At 38.3% G+C, this 19,420-nt stretch overlaps 2 protein-coding genes across 2 annotated transcripts in view; one reads left to right on the top strand and one right to left on the bottom strand.

Annotated features, from left to right (window-relative positions):
* Positions 1 to 2,815: 2,815 nt before the first annotated feature.
* The window catches only part of LOC134650041 (phospholipase A1 1-like), a 37,231-nt gene continuing 20,626 nt past the window's right edge, over positions 2,816 to 19,420 (top strand). The window contains exons 1-5 of the mRNA XM_063504868.1: positions 2,816 to 3,132; positions 8,061 to 8,175; positions 8,614 to 8,759; positions 9,064 to 9,157; positions 12,536 to 12,687. Of these exons, the coding sequence (XP_063360938.1) occupies positions 3,063 to 3,132; positions 8,061 to 8,175; positions 8,614 to 8,759; positions 9,064 to 9,157; positions 12,536 to 12,687 (577 nt within the window). The 5' untranslated portion in view covers positions 2,816 to 3,062. The remainder of the gene's footprint in view (positions 3,133 to 8,060; positions 8,176 to 8,613; positions 8,760 to 9,063; positions 9,158 to 12,535; positions 12,688 to 19,420) is intronic.
* LOC134649609 (aldehyde dehydrogenase X, mitochondrial-like) lies at positions 13,479 to 19,417 on the bottom strand. The gene is made up of 11 exons (XM_063504441.1): positions 19,220 to 19,417; positions 18,909 to 19,013; positions 18,041 to 18,308; positions 17,469 to 17,585; positions 16,582 to 16,769; positions 15,837 to 15,939; positions 15,438 to 15,619; positions 14,863 to 15,027; positions 14,386 to 14,543; positions 13,956 to 14,030; positions 13,479 to 13,671 (listed from the first exon to the last, which is right to left on the bottom strand). Exons 1-11 carry the CDS (start codon positions 19,247 to 19,249, stop codon positions 13,596 to 13,598), a joined length of 1,467 nt encoding a protein of 488 aa, XP_063360511.1. The 5' UTR covers positions 19,250 to 19,417; the 3' UTR covers positions 13,479 to 13,595.

The following is a 19,420-nucleotide window of genomic DNA, read 5'->3' as shown; positions in this document are numbered from 1 at the left end:
TCCGTTGAGGAATCCAGTTTATTTGGTAAAACGTGGTAAAACTATTTTAAGATTCAAAGTGCCACCATTTCGTTTCGCTTATAGAGTCTGTGCGGAAAGAGAAGAATCGTGGATTGTATTGGGCCCCATACATTCCACGACTCTTCTCTTTCCGCACAGACTCTAAAAGAGAAATTTAGACCTAAGAATTACCAATTGATTTAGTCGTATGGCATATTTTACAAAATAGTCAATTACATAGATACAATTATTAACAATGAAACTATATGTATAACGTATCTTACTACTACTCCCGTACCATAAAAACCCGAAACCGATCTCGTACTATAAAAACCCCCTCCCTCCCCCTAGTAAGAAAAAATTGGAAAAAATAAGATATGTACGATCCCCTCCACCCCAAAATCGTCTTACGTAATGAATGAATGGCGCCAAAACTGTTTCTCGAACTGAAAATACCCGATTTATGTTTGCTAAACACAACATGACTGATCAGTTCATCAGCGTCACAAAACATGCGAGTAAATTGACCTCCGCCAGGCGTGTCTCACTCCGCGATTTCGTCGCTTTGCTACAGGTAGCTAAAAGTACATCCGTTCGGCCCCAATTTTGGGGAAAGCCCAAGCCGCGCGTGGCGCTGTCGTCACCTAGCTGCCATATCTGTGCTGATCGTAACAGACGCGTTTTGTTAGAGAGTGAGTCTTCTGTACTTAGTACTATTATTTATTCTGTGCCTCCGCAGTGAATATACAGCGAGATTGATTGTTCTAGTAGGTATTCACAGAAACTTAATTGCTAAATTAGGAATCAAACCAAGCGAAGCGAGCTGGGTCTGAACCAGGGATGTTGCGGATGCCGATTTTTTGACATCCGCGGACGCGGATGCGGATGCGGATTTTTAGAGGCTCACATCCGCGGATGCGGATGTCAAGATAGGTACATAAAAAACGTCAAATATTACATTTTTATTTTTAAAAAACCGGACATGTGCGAGTCGGATTCGCGTTCCAAGGGTTCCGTACATTAAGCCCCACTCACGCTTGACTGCTAATTTCTAATAGGTTTTTTTGGCTAATGACTAAATTACCTAGCAGTCTAGCACTTACGCCGATGCTAAGACGTTCCTGTACCGACCTGTTCCACATCCGCATCCGCATTAAATCCGCATCGATTTTATGCGGATGCGGATGCAGATGCGGATGTTTAAAATAATGCGGAAGTTCCGCGGTTGCGGATGCGGATGCGGATATTCGCAACATCCCTGGTCTGAACCCAAAATATTAACCCACTTTTGTATTCATCGTTGTCAATGGCGTAAGCGCCATCGACATTATTGAAATTAAAAACACCACATAGGTCGATCGTTGTCTGAGTACCCACAACACCATCAAGCCTTCTTGAGCTTTTCTGGGGCTTAGTCAATTTGTAAAACAACGTTCAATATTTATTTATTTATTTACTACTAACGCCATCTGTTAGAGAAATATAACATTAGCACGAATGTTAATTCATTATTTTGCCAAAAGATGGCGCTAGTAGTAATACAAAGTGTTATTACATTATTTTATGTTTTTAGGTTTATAAAATGATATTTTTATGTTTGATAACACATCTAGACATGAATTTAAATTACTATGTTAAATCTCAAGCCTAACAGTGCAGTAGTTTTTCCGTAAAGTGTACCACAAGAATGCATAGTTTGTCGAATAGTGATAGGGCTCGCTTCGCTCGCCCTAATTAAAAACACCACATAGGTCGATCGTTGTCTGAGTACCCACAACACCATCAAGCCTTCTTGAGCTTTTCTGGGGCTTAGTCAATTTGTAAAACAACGTTCAATATTTATTTATTTATTTACTACTAACGCCATCTGTTAGAGAAATATAACATTAGCACGAATGTTAATTCATTATTTTGCCAAAAGATGGCGCTAGTAGTAATACAAAGTGTTATTACATTATTTTATGTTTTTAGGTTTATAAAATGATATTTTTATGTTTGATAACACATCTAGACATGAATTTAAATTACTATGTTAAATCTCAAGCCTAACAGTGCAGTAGTTTTTCCGTAAAGTGTACCACAAGAATGCATAGTTTGTCGAATAGTGATAGGGCTCGCTTCGCTCGCCCTAATAAATAAATATATCTTGTGCACTATATGGCTTATGCAGATAGAGAAATTCAAGTATAGGTATGTTTTCTTTTACAAAAATATTGAGTGCACTTTTTTATTCTTGAAAGCATTGTTGGCAAAGTTGGAACAATACCAAACTCCCTGATTACCCTAAATATCGACGTGCGAATTCTTATTGACCGTCATGAGTTTCTTCCTTAGAATATATTCTTATCTATCTGTATCTGTTTGGTCTGCCTGCGACAAACCAGGAACGGTTATTACCAACAAGTAAGAATATTTGGGAATGATTATGTACCTATTTATTGTAATGATTACATCATCAGCTTTTACCTTGTCCTATATCTAACTGCAGGCCTCCCCTCATAGACGAGAAGGTCGGGACTATTGTGTGAATATAGTCTGGACACCTCTGCCTACCATCAGTTTGGCACTGACATAAACGCCGTCGAGAACGCAATTTACTTTCTATACATCTCGTTCGCACTAATACGCGAGTACGAGCGAGATATATAGAAAGTAAATTACGTTTTCGATGGCGTTTATGTCAGTGCTAAACTGATGTTAGCCGTACTCCTCGAATTACCTTGCAGATTTAGATTGTGGAATGTCTTTTCAAAGTTTTAGATCTTGCGGAATTCTTGCTCCAGTATTTTGTTGATACACACCTACTTGAAGTAAATACTTCAATTAAAACCTACCGGTTAGCGAAAAGGTAGAGCATGGTCACGGTTGCGATCTTGAGCATTTCTCTTTGGTGGCTGTCGCCGTCGCACGCGCCCCTTCTGTTGCGCGTCATTAAACTGTCGTTCACTTTACCATGTTCACGCGGTTTGCATTCGAATCTGGAACATGCTTGCGATTTTTTTATGAATAAAAAATATGTCTATGACCTTTAGAATTTTTATAAAAGGACTGACGGTGAAGTTATGAGTGTTACAAATATGTGTGTGTTTAAGTGTGTTCTAGTGTTATTCATCTTAATGACTATCGATATAGGTAAGTTTTTTTAATAGCCTACCTATAGTGTCCCACTGCTGGGCAAAGGCCTCCCCTCTAGAATTCCAATCTTCTCGATTAACTGCAGCATCCGTCCAGTTGCTGAGAAATGCGTCCAGGTCGTCCCACCATCTCCTCTTAGGCCGACCGTGCCGGCGCGGCGTTTACATTGTGGCACCCACTCCGTGGCTAGTTAGTTGTACATAAAATATTTTTACTATACCCTGCATACCCTGGTGGGTACCACCACGTACACCTAGTGTTTTTTTAAACACGAAACTGAGGGAAAATCCGAAACTTTAGAATATTAGGTACTATAAAATAAACTATTATCGTATTTGTGCAAAAATTTTTGGTTAAATGCGAGTTGTTCCTAAATGGATTCTTTCGCATCAAACCTTCTCCTTTTTAAGTCGGTTTAATATGTAGCCTGTTATGTCATCCGAGTCATAAAGAGGAATCGATTGACACCGCATTCATCAAAACTAGCTCAGTAAGTAGTTTGACGGAGACTTAAAAATTAAAAAAAAATCCGCTTCTCCTTATCTTATGGTATTATTGCCAATAATGAATGCTTCATCTTCATTCCAGACGAAAACTGAAAGTGTTTAATCTAACTATTAATTATCCATTTGCCGAGTGAAAAGATCGCCGCCTTTTCGCTCCATCGATATCTCTGACGTTAATCTCTTGCTTGACTATTTTCTAATAAACACGCATAGGCTGGTATTTATGCTCTTGCTCAGCGCTTTCCCCATAATAAGCATTAAACTTCCAGAATCCAGTGATCGAAGTAATACATTTGTTTTGAGTTTATAGTCTGTAAGTAATAAAATATGTAGTTAAGTACAGGTACTTATTTCGGTCCAGTTGATAATCAATCACAGTCCAAGATACATACATACATATATGTATGTATCTTGTAGTTATACATATATAACTACACCACATACGGCACATACTATAAAGCACGTGCCCAAAAATCCTCTTTAAGGATAAAAATCAGCCCAATGATAAAAATTAGCTTTGGGCAGCCAAGCCTTTAAGTCTTTTAATCAGTTCGTAGCTGACCATAATCACTATAATAGTATAAAACAAAGTCGCTTCCCTTTCTGTCTGTCTGTCTGTATGCTTAGATCTTTAACACTGCGCAACGGATTTTGATGCGTTTTTTTTAATAGATAGAGTGATTCAAGAGGAAGGTTTGTTATAATTTGTTAACCCGTGCGAAGCCGGGGCGGGTCGCTATAAGTATAATATATTTTTACCAACCACCTCAGTTCAATGGTTGACCTACTATACCGATTTAGTAGAACTGTTCCATACAATGTCAGTACATCTAATTTCAAGACCTCGTTTATCGGAATGCTTAAATACTGACATAAATTTTCGTAAATATTGAAAACAATGTTTCTTGCATCTTTAGAGTAAAATTATTAAATCTGCTAAGTAGGTACCTACCCACTAGGTACCACTAGGTAGGTAGGTGCTTGGTAGGTAGGTAGGTATAGCGGGGGTCCTCACCACCTACTTATTCTAAAAAAACGTAATTTTACTACGACAAGTGTTACGGTTTAGATAGTTGGGATACTTAGGTAAATAAAACAATATGCAGAAAGTAAAAGTGAACTGCGTAATCGTAGTACTATGCAGTTCATTGAGTGAACCAATGAGGTTTAACCGGTTGTTATATTAACTATCTCTTCTGCATCCAATCCAATCATTTTTTTTTTCAGTTTCTTTATATGCCTAAGTACTCTGCGCTCTGCGGTATGTTAATCTTACCACCAAGAGATATTTTAGTTGTTGTTAGTAACGGACGGACCCAAGACAGGATAGTTGGAGAAAGTGGTGAGGTAGCTTTGGGTGAAGGTGAAGGGGTTCACCTGTCGGGTCCCGAAGAACTAGGTACCATATTGCCAAAAAATTATGGCACTTTTATGTACCTACCTACCTACCTATGTGTAATGTGATTATATTTCATTAAAATCTCTTGTAGGACGGTAAATATATATAATTATATATACTTACCTAGGTATTTAGGCAATCGAATACCTTTAAACGAGCAATTCTTGTATATTGATTTATTTATATGTATATATATTTCGGGGATCTCGGGAACGGCTCTAACAATTTCGATGAAATTTGCTATAGGTATGGGGGTTTTCGGGGGCGAAAAATCGATCTAGCTAGGTTTTATCTCTGGGAAAACGCGAATTTTTGAGTTTTTATATGTTTTCCGAGCAAAGCTCGGTCTTCCAGATATTATAGTTGATTAGAGTACGTGTAAGCTGACTTCCCACCGATTTGAGCAGAACAAAACGAGGGAGTGTCATTATAAACGTTATATATTTTGATAAACTTGACGTTAATGATGATATTGACATTGCCACACTTTGTCATTGCTTGGTTAGAGTTAGCTAGGTCAGACTCACTCAGACTCTACACGACTATGAAATTATTCAAGTATTACATTTAATTATGAGCTCAAGTTCATTAGTAGCCATATTCTAAATGCCATTGGTGAAAAGAATTAAAGAAAGTATAACTCAAATTCTACCTTGACTCGTTATATTGTATACCCACTATAACTACTTACCTAAGTATAGGTATTCTGACGCCAACCGAAGTTGCTAAAAATAAACCGTCTGGCATATTTTATTGTACGATATTGATTTATATTACATTAAAATAAGAAAAAAATGTAATGAATGATACAGACTAGGGTGTCTCCCCCCAAACACAGAGTACCTAGCCTGTGTCCTGGGTCTAGTTTGGTCCATGTGAACAAATGAGTTCATTTGGTCCGATCGGTAGTAGGTAATACTAAGCGGAATTAGGTACAATTCCTGGTTGTTCGACTGATCGGACCAAGCGGAAGAAACACTTCTTGTGATCCTATTGGTAGGACAGAGGCAGTAGGACCACGTGGCCAGAGCGAAAATAAACATCGGAATATACATTTTATAATGTAAATTAGCTCATTTCGATGCTGGTAAACTCGTAATACTTTCACCTTCGCACTACGCACTTCGAAGCCAAGCCTTAAATTCGAGTGAACTTGATTTCCTTTTTTATTTAACCGATATATTTATGAAACGTTAACATGAACTGGACAATCTAGTTAACATTCGCCGTTTATCGTTCACGTGAACAAGATAAATTAAATTAACGTTTATTTCCAGTGGCTCATAAAATGTTAGTTATGTCCATTAAAAAACAACTTTAAATAAAAACTAAATAAATAAATAATAAGTACCTAAATAAATAATATAAATTAGCACAATGACACCTTTAATAAACAGAACTAGGTACATATTATCTCATGCGCAAAGTGTTGGCAGAGTTGTCTGTCTCGGCCTAGTTTGTTTTTGACGATGTGCAAAAGGAAGAAAGTAACATGGACTGCTGTCGATAGCGTGTGGTACACGCTAGTAGCAAAAACAGACCATTTTTTTAATGGACTAAACATTCTGAACACAAAAGAATCGAATTAAGCGTCGCTTTCGTTTCGCTTGACATTGTAACGTTTATCAGTAGGTAAGTAGGTAAGTTGGAATTGTCTCGCTCTTAACATTGTAAAACATGGAAAAAATACTTTACCCAATGAAGAAGATTTAGATTACAAAATTTTTATTTCAGTGTTCACATCAAAGCGCCTTTATGGTTACCAGAGAGCTGGCCAATATTTTGCTCAGCGGATAATAAGCATATTGTTATCTAATTAGCGGGGCAATGCGGCCAGCCTTCTGGGCATCCTACCGAGAGTACCGAGCGACCAGAATTTAGGCCAATATTGTATTTAAAGATTTTAAGTTTTTATTTAAATGTTTTTTTATTGATTTATCACCTTGTATTTCGTTGTATCAATAAATATCTACTCTCTATCTATGTGCTATGTACTTACTACTTCATAGTAAATATTTAAGTAGTACTAATTCGGCTTGATGATATCATCACAGGCAAGGACGGCTTGAGTGACGTTACATACTATTAGGGGCATACTAATATTAAAGTATTTGTTTTCGTAAAAGTGTAATGTACTTTGAATCTACTACAATGGGGATGAAATGTACATAATAACCTATATAATATAAAGAACTACGAAACCTCCCACCCACCCTCAATCTTGTTATTGAACCTTCTAGACACAATGATTTATAAATCAAGATAGGTTATAGGCGTTCCAAAATTGAAGCGCTTAACTTGTGACAAATTGGACAAGTTTCCTTTAGTCGCGGCTGGACAAGCGAGAAATGTGCACGTGCCAACGTGCGGGAGCACATCGAAAGAGAAAGAGACGACCTTATGTTTAACAACGAGTGTGACAAAGATGGATGGAATGAGAAAATTAATCAAAAATAACAGATTTCTTCGCAGGCACAGAAATAGGTATGGAAGTTTTTTTTGTGCTCCTCAAGTATGAGTATAACCTATCTATGGTTATATAATATCATTGTCTAGACAACGTAAATACATAGGTACTGTACATATAATCTGGCAAACACAACTTGTCAATCAGTAACAACCAGATAAATTATACTCATCCACCCTTTCTTTTAGGTGCTACTACCTACTATAGCCTTAGCGCCACTTGCATGATCCCACTGACCCGGGGTTAAGCGGGTAAACCGTTAACACAGTGTCGAATTGTACTGGTAACCATGGTAACTCCAGGTTTAACCGGTTAACCCCGGGTTAGTGGGATGATGCAAGTGGCGCTTAGACGGAGACAGTATGGTTCTCACTGTATATGTTTGAATGAGACAGTCCTGGGTCAAATACGTACCTACTTAATACTAATACTTACCTATATTTATTTACAAGTGTCTGCCTCGCACTTGCCCCAGGTTTTTTGCACGCAATGTTCTAGATTCTAAATTGGTCTTGTTGCCACGCATATCTGTGATCATGCATTTTGTCAATAGTGCCACACGCCGACGGAGACCTTATGTCGATGATCGACTTCCGCTACTGGCGCTGTGTTATGAAACGAGAGTGGAAGTGTCCGGATTCAGAAATCAATTTCTTCTTGTATACGCCGTAAGTACCTACAAGTGAGTGACAGAAGACCTGAGTTGTCGGTATGAATTGTATTATCTATAAATTTACTACGTTTTGGTAATTTACTATTGGGTACTCTCAATTATTTTACCTACTTACAAAAAAAAAGTGCCGTCCAAATAGGTACTAGACATTCATGTTAACTAATAACATGCAATATCGGTTTTTTTGCCTTTTTTGCGTAATGGTACGGAACCCTACGTGCGCGAGTCCGACTCGCACTAAGCCAGTTTTTTAGAAGTAGTATTGGGGCCACTTGCACCATCCCCCTAACCCGGGGTTAAGAAGTTTAACCATTAACTCGGTGTCAAATTGTACTGGTAACCATGGAAATTCCAGGTTTAACCGGTTAACCCCGAGTTAGAGGAATGGTGCAAGTGGCACTTAGTGTATTGTATGTCAGTGTTTTGTGAGCAGGGAACGGCCGTGGAAGCAATGGATCGACGTGCGACATAAGGACCTCCTGGACGTGTACGGTTGGAAGCGAAGCAGGAAGAACGTGCTCATCATACACGGGTTCAACGGGACACATTCCAAGAATCCCATGTCGTTTTTACGTGATGGTAAGTAGACATTCCATTCACTGTGGAACTCGTCTTCGCAAATAGGGAGCTAACATCCAAGAAAGGCTGTCTTCACAGTGGATGCGGATCCGTATGGCGCTCCGGGGTGCGAGCGGGACATCGCTACATAGCGCTGTCTCGATCACAGCGGAGCGTCGTGGGGATCTGCACCAGTACCAGTGCGATAACAGCTATATATACCTATGTAATTGTTATAAGCTTTCCTTACCTCCTTTGCCATCTCGGCGCCCATTAGGCTTCGGAATTCTGGGTTTAATGCATAATGTACCTATATGTTTTCCAGCATACCTGTCCCGCAAAGACTACAACGTGTTCATGGTGGACTGGTCTCCGCTGAGCAGATTTCCATGCTACCTCTCGGCGCTGTCTAACCTGAGGTAAGTTTATCAACAAAACGATAATTTCTATGTTGTTTTTCGATTTAGTCTTTACCTTACATACCTACATTTTGTATATTTACTGACGATAGTAACGACAAATTGTCGGGTGACAGTAAAAAAATAATAATTTTTATATGTATATTAAAATGTGCATCCTAAAATTATGATAATTATAAATTACATACTTCAGCGGGCTCAGCACGGTTCCATTTTTAGGGTTCCGTAGTCAAATGGCAAAAAACGGAACCCTTATAGATTCGTCATGTCTGTCTGTCTGTCTGTCTGTCTGTCCGTCTGTCCGCCGTATGTCACAGTCACTTTTCTCCGAAACTATAAGAACTATACTCTTGAAACTTGGTAAGTAGATGTATTCTGTGAACCGCATTAAGATTTTCACACAAAAATAGAAAAAAAAAACAATAAATTTTTGGGGTTCCCCATACTTAGAACTGAAACTCAAAAATTTTTTTTTCATCAGACCCATACGTGTGGGGTATCTATGGATAGGTCTTTAAAAATGATATTGAGGTTTCTAATATCATTTTTTTCTAAACTGAATAGTTTGCGCGAGAGACACTTCCAAAGTGGTAAAATGTGTGTCCCCCCCCCTGTAACTTCTAAAATAACAGAATGATAAAACTAAAAAAAATATATGATGTACATTACCATGTAAACTTCCACCGAAAATTGGTTTGAACGAGATCTAGTAAGTAGTTTTTTTTAATACGTCATAAATCGCCTAAATACGGAACCCTTCATGGGCGAGTCCGACTCGCACTTGGCCGCTTTTTATCGACTATCACTATGCCCGTCACGCACTTACATACTTGTTAGAACGTGACAGGCATGGTGATAAACGATAAAAATGCGACCGTGCTACTAGGGCAGGTCTTCAATCGCTATGCCTACTAAATGCCTACCCGTCACGACCGTTTGAAAAAGGGAAACTAAATTACTTATACTGAAGAAATATAATGAAATAGTTATTTGTACAACAAGTGATCAAAGTTTGATATTTCTTCGAGTGCTTATTTTGAGTCCCGTGCAAGCGAAAGATTCTATAATAGATTCACGAGCGTAGCGAGTGAATCTAATTTAGAATCTTGAGCGTAGTAAGGGACTCAAAAGCGCACGAGATGTAAATAACTTTGATCTCGTGTAGTACACAAAATTTTTCACCTCAGCGCAGTGAGAACATACCTACCTATTAGACAACTTGAAAAATGTAATCCTTGTTCATCACTTAATACCTGCACTCATGTTTTCTTAAGATATACAAACAATTAAGTTTAATTACCGCAATGGAACACAAAAACAAAACGTAATAATAAATTCCATTAAAATAATATAGAAATAACAAACATTAACTGACACTTCAAACTTTTTTTTGTAAAAAAAATCTTTGTAAGATGCGGTCCGAATTGCGGATACGTACTATTTGTCAACTATGGTAGAAATTCTTAAAAGTAAAATAATTAATTTTGCGTGATGATCTGTGTATTTTTTGAGTTCGTTATTTTAATTGTACAATAAAATACCTAAAATATAGTATTTTATCAGTTTTTATCAAATCTTAAACTTTATTTTTATTTATTAATTATTAAGAATTCATACTCGTACGTGGTTTGGAACGATGCGGTCTGAAGTTTTTCGGGGGTCTACTATAAACCGTGAATATACTGTTGAATGTCGTTTTAACTTTTTTTTGTCTGTTTCTTTTTGCTAACAGTGTGAAAGGGACAGAGATAATAGAACCCAAGTATTTCGAACTTTTATTAGACCCCGCATGTTGAAATGACATTTGACTATAAAGGTCACTTGAATGTCATTTTGTCTCACTCAGTGAGCAAAATCGCATTTTGCTCACTGTTTTTAAGAATCAAAGTACCCTTGTTCGAGTTGCTGAGGTGAAAAAGTCTTATTTTACTCGTACTAAGCCTTGTTTTGATATCCCGAACTTTTCCTGAATTATAAAATGATAATCCTATTGGCCAATTTATTATGCAATGATTTTGTACCAATTTGTACCAAAATGATAGATCGGTTGGAGAATACGGATGTAAAATAAAGTTGTATACCTAGTTCTAATGTTTGAATGGGATAAAAACTAGTGTCCGACCGAAACATGTTTTTTTGCCGAAACCGAAACCGAAACCGAATGTTCGGCTTTGTCTCTAGTTTCGGCCGAAACCGAAACCGAAACCGAAACTTTTGTAGACTTGTTAAAATCGTTGAAAAAATGTCTTAAAACCGCTTTTACACACGTATTATGGGGCTGTCAACACCCAATGTCCTTGAAATTGATGTTACTTAAGCAGTTTTTATGAAAATTACTAGAGTTAGACCAAGATAATTCTGCAACGATTTTGATAACACACGCAGTGCAAGTGTTATTTTAAACGTCAAAACCTCTATGAAATTATGACGTATAAATAACATTTGCACTAGTTGCACTGCGTATGCTATCAAAATCATTGCAGAATTTTCTTGGTCTAACTCTATTCATTCACCAGTCAAGCTAACATGTAGATACAGGCTCAACCAAAAACGCGCCAACGCAAACCATTGAGGCGAACTTTCATGTGAAGTCAAAGCCGTGCTTCAGGCTTCAGGATAAGTAGTTGAGTACAGACTTCAACCAATTTCCATTGTATTAAAAAGCGAGACCGCAGGCCGAGCATGGCGCAGCGAGGCCAAAGGTTAAGCTGAAGTAGAGGACATGTAGAACACAAACCATTGGTAAATTGAGCTAAAAAGTGAGGCTAAGGTCGAGTATTCGTATGAAAACTGTACTGGGGACACTTTTAAGGGTTTTTTCTTCGTTTTAATCAATAGTCAGCTGTTCAGCCTCGCAAAATAATTATTAACTATTGAGAAAATCAACTTTGCGGCACTAGTTGAGCGTAGCCTTTAGCCTCGCTTAAAATAAACCTAACCTAAACCGCTAACGAGTAATATTACACAAATAATCCACATTTATTTTTATTACTTACAATAGTTTTCTTATTCTTTCCTTAAGCGCTGGTGGCCTAGCGATAAGAGCATGCAACTTTCAATCCGAAGGTCGCAGGTACAAACCCCGTCTCGTACCAATGAGGTTCCCCAACTTTTGGTCTTTGTCCGAAGTACTATTTCGTAAGTTTCGGCCCGGCCGAAAGGTTCGGCCGTTTTTTGGCCGAAACCGAAACTACAGCCGAAACATGATTTTTTGGCCGAAACTGGCCGAAACCGAAACCGAAACCGAACCTTCGGTCGGACACTAATAAAAACCACATTATGATGTTCGAAGGCTGAGAAACCATGAGATTTGAGTAGGAAGGTGTGAGAAATAGGGATTGTTACACAAATAAACTAATGATGGTTGCACTGTTTCAGATTAACAGCACAATGCACAGCACAGCTATATTCATACATAACGCAAGCTGGCGCCATGGCCAAGATGATTACCTGCGTCGGCCACTCGCTGGGCGCCCACGTCTGCGGCATGGCGTCCGAACATCTCACCAAGAAGCAGTACAAGATTATTGGTAAGTGGTAACGAAGAATAAGAGATAGTTTGACTGCGCGATCGTTCCTATCCTGGCATTAACCGAACCTTTTGTGGAATGTCATTTGATTTTATTAACCACTGGTAGGGTTTGCAATCCGGATCCGAAATGTATGAAATTATCCGGATCTGGATCCGCGGATATTCCCATACATTTCGGATCCGTCGTGCAAACCCTAACCACTGGATTAGAAAACTTTGGATTTATTGGAATTCATAATGAAAAAGACGCATGAGCATCAACGGAGGAGGAGAGAGGCGGGGGAGGATTCTTCAGAGGGATTCCATTTCCTTGATAAAATAATGAAGTGACCAGGAAGTAGAGTTAGGGCCACCCCACATTTAGCGTCTTTCGAGTGTTGGCGTCTGGTGAGCGCTATGGAAAATGACGTCGCTGCGCAGTTGCGTCGACGTTGCGTCGAGCAGCGGCCATAGAGTTGTAGACGCCGACGCTCGAAAGACGCTAAATGTGGGGTGGCCCTTAATATTAGTCAAATTGGAAGTAGGTATGAACAGGCTGTCATCTCTAAGTGCCCATTATTCCCACGGAAGAAACACGCATAGGTAATTATAATTAACATACTTACCAGTGAAAACGTTTTCTATAGATTTTTTAATGATAACAGGTTTTTCTTTCATTTTTCTCCATTTTAATAATATATATTCTTCGTCTTCCAGATTTTAGTTACCTATGTGTTTTATTCAAGTAAAATGCTAACAACTGGCGGAATGTACCTAGTGAAGTATTAATGGCGGTTCATTAAAAAATAGTAAAGTTATAAAAATATATTAATAATTTGATTATTCGTATATCGGCATACGTATTTAAGTACCCATACGTATGGTTTTCCGCGTAGTTAACGACATAATGTTGTTTTTTGGTTAATCTTACAATTGTGGGATTTTAGGTAAAGCCATTGTAATGGTTTTCGTTTCTAAATATTGGTTGATACCATCTTCTCCCCTGAAAAAAAAACCTGTGTTAGAGTTCGCTTAGTATAAAACGTCTTCCTGCCAGAGCACAGCAATGGTTGAAAATTGTTTTAATTAGGTATAAAGATAATTGGAGGTTTTATTACCTACGTACATATTCTCGTAACCAGATTCGTTAAAATTAATTATTATGGGTGAAATATTAATGTTTATCTTATTGGTTAAGTCTTTAAAAACTTTATATCGTACATACTTCGTGCGGAGTCTAGTGCAATGCATGCTTGAATAAAATAATAATAACGAAAAATAACTTACAATTCCCGCCCAAGTCCAGAATCCTTGAAACCACCAAACGGAGTTTGACTCGTAACGTGATCGTAGATGTTGATCCTGAAAGAAAATTAATGCATTTTGGGTGGTAGACATTATATTTGAATATACTGTACTCTTAATAAAGTCTGTCTAAACTCACTCTGCATCGACTTTGTTGTGAAAAAGTGCCATTGTAAAATTATAATTATTACCATATTAATTTTTCGTTTATTCCGGTGACACCTGAAACTAGTTGAAACACTCCGTGCTATGTCTGTGCAGAGTTATTTTGGTTCGATTCTAGTAATGTTTTGTGTTGGATTGTTAAGAATATTTGTCAATAGTCCAATTTTAAAATAAAATTTGAGTAAAGGATTAGTGTAACGGTTTAAATTACCTAATTTAGACAAACGTTGTACAGTAGTGTACTTACCAAACCGAACCCGCCCTGGCATATTTAGCGAACGTCATTGCGGTGGTGATATCATTCGTGATGACCCCAGCGCCTAGACCGTAGTTGGAATCGTTGGCTCTGTCCACTAATTCGTCGAATGTTTCGAATTTGAAGATGCTCTGCACTGGGCCGAAGATCTAAAAATATTTGTGAAAGTAAATTTGCAAATGGGCATTGCACCGTGAACGCTTATCATTACTGTTAAGATGAGCAATCGATAAAACGGTGAAATCCGAACGGACATGAGATTCTTGAGAAAGCAACAGGTGGGTGTTTCTCCTGGCACTATGTCCATCTTCGTCAGAAGTTATATTCAATACAACCGAATATATGCAGTGAACATTTTGGTACGGGTCTTTAAACATAGCAGAGAGTTGAGTAATTTAAAAATGCCTTTTAGCATTTTACCAGATCTACAAGATGCCAGAATCTCTTTATCAGATTCGTTACACTCACTTCTTCTCTAGCAATCTTCATGTCATCTTTCACATCTGCGAAAACAGTGGGTTGGATGTAGTAACCCTTGCCTCCTAACTTGTCGCCACCAGCCACGCATTTCGCCCCTCCCTTCTTGCCTGCCTCGATAAATCCAAGTACTTTAGTGTACATTTCTTTATCAATCTGAAAATAAATCAGTTATTAGTTTTTTTATTTTATTTGTTTAGGTAAACAAACAGTCACTACAAGAAAGGCTTAAATGTGAAGTATTTTTAGCACTGTTTACATTATGTGTGACCAACACCGTTCACCACTTATTACAATTATTTATTCTTTGATTATTCGGAGCTGGTACCTCTGGAGCTTAAGGCTTTATCTATAATCTATAACCATTTTCCGAACAATTGAGGTTAATTCAACACGATTTGGTGCGTTCCGTGCGTTACTCGGTTATATTAATCATAATGCCAATTCGAAATAATGGCACTTGGATTTGGGTTTAACGATGTCGCCGTACTGAGTGAGCAAGTCGTGCCGGCGCAGCAACACTGGCCGCCATTACTAAACCGCAATAAAAATAAAACGCTACTAACCTGAGGGCCCTGTTGAACATCATCAAAGGGATTGCCAACCGATCTGCGCTTAGCGATCTCGGCAGCCTTCTGGACGAACTGATCGTACACGCCAGACTGGACGTAGGTCCTGGTACCAGCGCAGCAGCATTGGCCGCCGTTGGCGAAGGCAGCGGCGTGGGCGATTTGTGCGGCTTTCTCCACTGTAATTATTTAAAGTCGGTCATATTTAAACACGTGCGCCGGGGCATTGGGTCGATCTGGTCCTCAGCAAGAAGGATTTATTGCGATGTTTAATTGTCACAGTCAAAGTGTTTAGTTAAACAGTTGCAATGTTCAACTAGGGAATAAATCAAATTATTTTATGAAATATTTTGATTTGATATTTTAGTTTGATTTGGATAGTGAATAATTACGTACCGTCGGCATCATTAAAGACTACTAGAGGACTCTTTCCGCCCAATTCGAGCGTAACTCGCTTCAAGTTTGCAACAGTAGCTGCACCCAAAATGATACGGCCAATCTAAAATATAAATTGCATATAGAAACACCAAAACAATGACTTGTTTAGTAATATAATATGTAATACTTAAACATTGTTAAAATGCTCTCGTTTAAGACACAAGTAAACGTAGATGCAGTCAATTAAGACGACTTGTCTATAATCAATATTTACGAGTAACATTGTTAACACGTTACGCGGCTGCACTTGGTGCATTACTCACTAACATTCTAAACAAGAGTCTTTATGAGTAGGTATTATGCCGCATGTTTTATGCAAGGCATACCATTTTAGTTAAGAGGCTTCCAAGGAAAAAAAATGCATTACGTGTCAAAGGAGTCTCTTAGCTTAACCATTTTTACAAGCTTTTATTTAACTAGCCCTGTTAGTATGTATGCCATTGTACCTATGTGTGTTAGTTGTGGATAAAATTTTGGAAGCTAAATTTGACCCACTTCCCGATTTTCGATTAAGTTGAAATTTTGCAAATGTATGTAAATCGGAAGACAATGCAATATTATGATGACATGGAGACAGGAGGTGGCCATGGACAGCTAAAGAAAGTTAATGAATGCGTGAAGAACCTGACCGAGAGTCAGCGTCTGATATAAATTAGATTCACGATTACTGTAAAATATAAATCCTTAAAGCAAACCTCAGTACCTCAGTAGAGCCCGTGAAGGCAACTTTGTCGACGTCCGGGTGGTGGGTGAGCGCGGCGCCGGCCGTCGGGCCGTAGCCGGGAACCACGTTCACGACTCCCGGAGGGAACCCAGCCTCCTTTATGAGGGCAGCGACGGCTAGAGCCGTCAGTGGGGTCTGTTCGGCGGGCTTAACAATGACTGTGCAACCTGCAAAACGTTTAGGATAACGCATAAGAAATAGTCGATGACTAGGTATGCGAATGCGAAAGTTCGTTTGATGGATAAGGGCATTTCGAGATTTTCGAGGCCTTTACACTGATCGTGGTCAGAGGATTTCATCCGTTAAAATAGTTTTAATTTTAATACTTACTACTTACTTACTAGTTTGGCGCGATGCCCAAAAATGAGTCTTTGGCCCTGCGCGGATTCACGCCAGCTTTTTAATTTTTTTTAATTTTTAATATCTACCGCAAATAGTCTTATTAATAGCCAGTTTATTTTTCTTAAATTAAGATAATGCAGTCTGATATCATCCCTTTTTATATCTATAGAATGTCATTGTAAAAAATGTCAAAAGAACAATCTAGAATATGTATCTATCTAGTAGAATGAAGCGTACGGCACGCGAGTCGAGTACCTACGGTTGATCGTCGACATCAACGCCTGACGTTTCCCTGACAATAGAAGGTACCTATTCCAGCCAGCCTATTATGGATAGCTTTATCCATCTTTATCCACGTGATAAAATAACTGTCACTGTTTAACACCGTGGGAAAGAAAGTGACGGACACCGTTTTATCACGCTGTCACGTAGACAAGAACGACCATCATATCCGTACTGGTACCTACCTGGTAATAGTTGTGTTACACAACTTGTGTATAATTAATTGCATTGCAGGTACCTACCTGCTGCCAATGCTGGTGCAATTTTCCACGTGAGCATCGGTATGGGATAGTTCCAAGGAATAATCTGAGCACAAACGCCCACGGGCTCCTTTAGCGTGAGTGATAATACATCACCATCTGAAACGTAAACAGACACATTAAATTTAATAAAGTTAAGCAATGACTTAACTTGACCTATTTTTCTCATTAAGCGTTGATCACGCATTGTAGCATAGGAAATCTCATGACAGCTACGTCAATCATATTATCAAGCGATAAGAAAAGCTCCGCCACGGGTTAATGGTAAACATGTGTGGATTACAAAGACGATAAGATGCAAATTACACAATAAAAGTAGAAGTAAATTATAAAGATAAGATAATTTTAAGAAATATCATATTTGCAGTTTTTTACAATGTAGGTAAAATGTCCACATCACGTTATTTGTCCTAAAACATTGAATCCATCGCTAAGCTACTTAGTTCTTAGATTTTACCAGTTATCGGAAACTAAATGTAGGTAGGTTAGATTATAATTGGCTAAACTAGGTAGTTTAGACAATAATAATCTAATTTAAAAAATGTAGCATTTACCTGCGGGTATAGTATTGCCCAGTATTTTGTCGGCTTTGCCTGCGTAATATCTGAGAACACTCGCCGAGAAATAAACTTCTTCTTCGGATTGTTTGACGGGCTTGCCGCAGTCGAGGGTCTCCAGTTCCGCCAGGTACCTGGCCTGGGACTCGAGGAGGTCAGCCAGCTTGAGGAGCAGCAGACCGCGCTGCGAGGCGTCCATGGTGCGCCATGCCGAATACCGGTGGAATGCCTTCTTTGCTGCAGCCACAGCCAAGTTTATGTCAGCCTATAATTGAAATATTCATGATTATGAATCATCATGTTACCTGTCGTGATTGTTTCACCGGATGGTCTCATCGGAAGATCAGCGCTGGAAGTCGCCAGCAACATGCTGAGATGAGACCATTTCGTGGCACTTTATCCTTTTATTCTCTGTTATATCTCTTGTCATCTCTTGTTATATCTCTGTTATATATGTGTTTGTGCTCACGAATAAAATTATTTCTATTCTATTCTATTATATTCTATTCTAAATATATGTACCTACTTATGAAAAAACATACTTTTTCCCACGACTAAGCCATATTTAATGATACCCTATACGAAAAAAGTTCTAAAGTTATAAATATAGTCAATTAATCACTTACACATTTACATTCATTCGCAAAATATTACCCTCCATATGATTATGAAATATTAAAGTCATCTAGGTATATTGTTGCATAAACAATAAGTTGTTGCCGACTAATTATCAAAGCTATCAACTTATTGTTGTTATCATCAACAGATTCACAATTATTTTATAAAGATGTCGACTTGAACTTTGATTCCATTTTATCTGATATTTTTATTAGAATTGCAAAATATATTTCTAGAAAATGCTTACCTTATCGCCTTCGGCGACCTGTGTGATAACCGACTCATCCTGGGGATTGATTGTGGGGAAGGTTTTTTTGCTGACAGCGTCTACCCACTCGTTGTTAATGAACAACTGCACATGCCAAATTAAATACACGTTAAATCCTTAACATACGAATTATAAGCTTAGGTACATTTATCAGTCTAGATGTCCCTTTAAATACGAAGTGTTTGTTATCGCCGGTTTTCAGTAATTCAATAATAGTAAATTGAAGTAAAACTATAGTTAAAAATAGTTCCTTAAAACGAATGTTATACAAAAATGCTATTTTCTCTTACCTTCGTGTATTTGACGTCTACTCTCACCATTTTGGTGTTTATTTTAGTAAGAGACCGGTTGTTAACGGCACAGGCGTATCGTCCGGTGTCCGGGGCAACACTGTATTCGACGTTAACTATGTCAAGAAACTCTCCCTTTTTCTTTTAAATTCAATCGTCTGATGCGTGTATTAAGGCTCAAATTCGACACGGCAGTACTTA

The sequence above is a fragment of the Cydia amplana genome, chromosome 1 (assembly GCF_948474715.1).
Source record: "Cydia amplana chromosome 1, ilCydAmpl1.1, whole genome shotgun sequence".
NCBI lineage: Eukaryota > Metazoa > Arthropoda > Insecta > Lepidoptera > Tortricidae > Cydia > Cydia amplana.
This window is presented reverse-complemented; position numbering and strand designations above follow the sequence as displayed.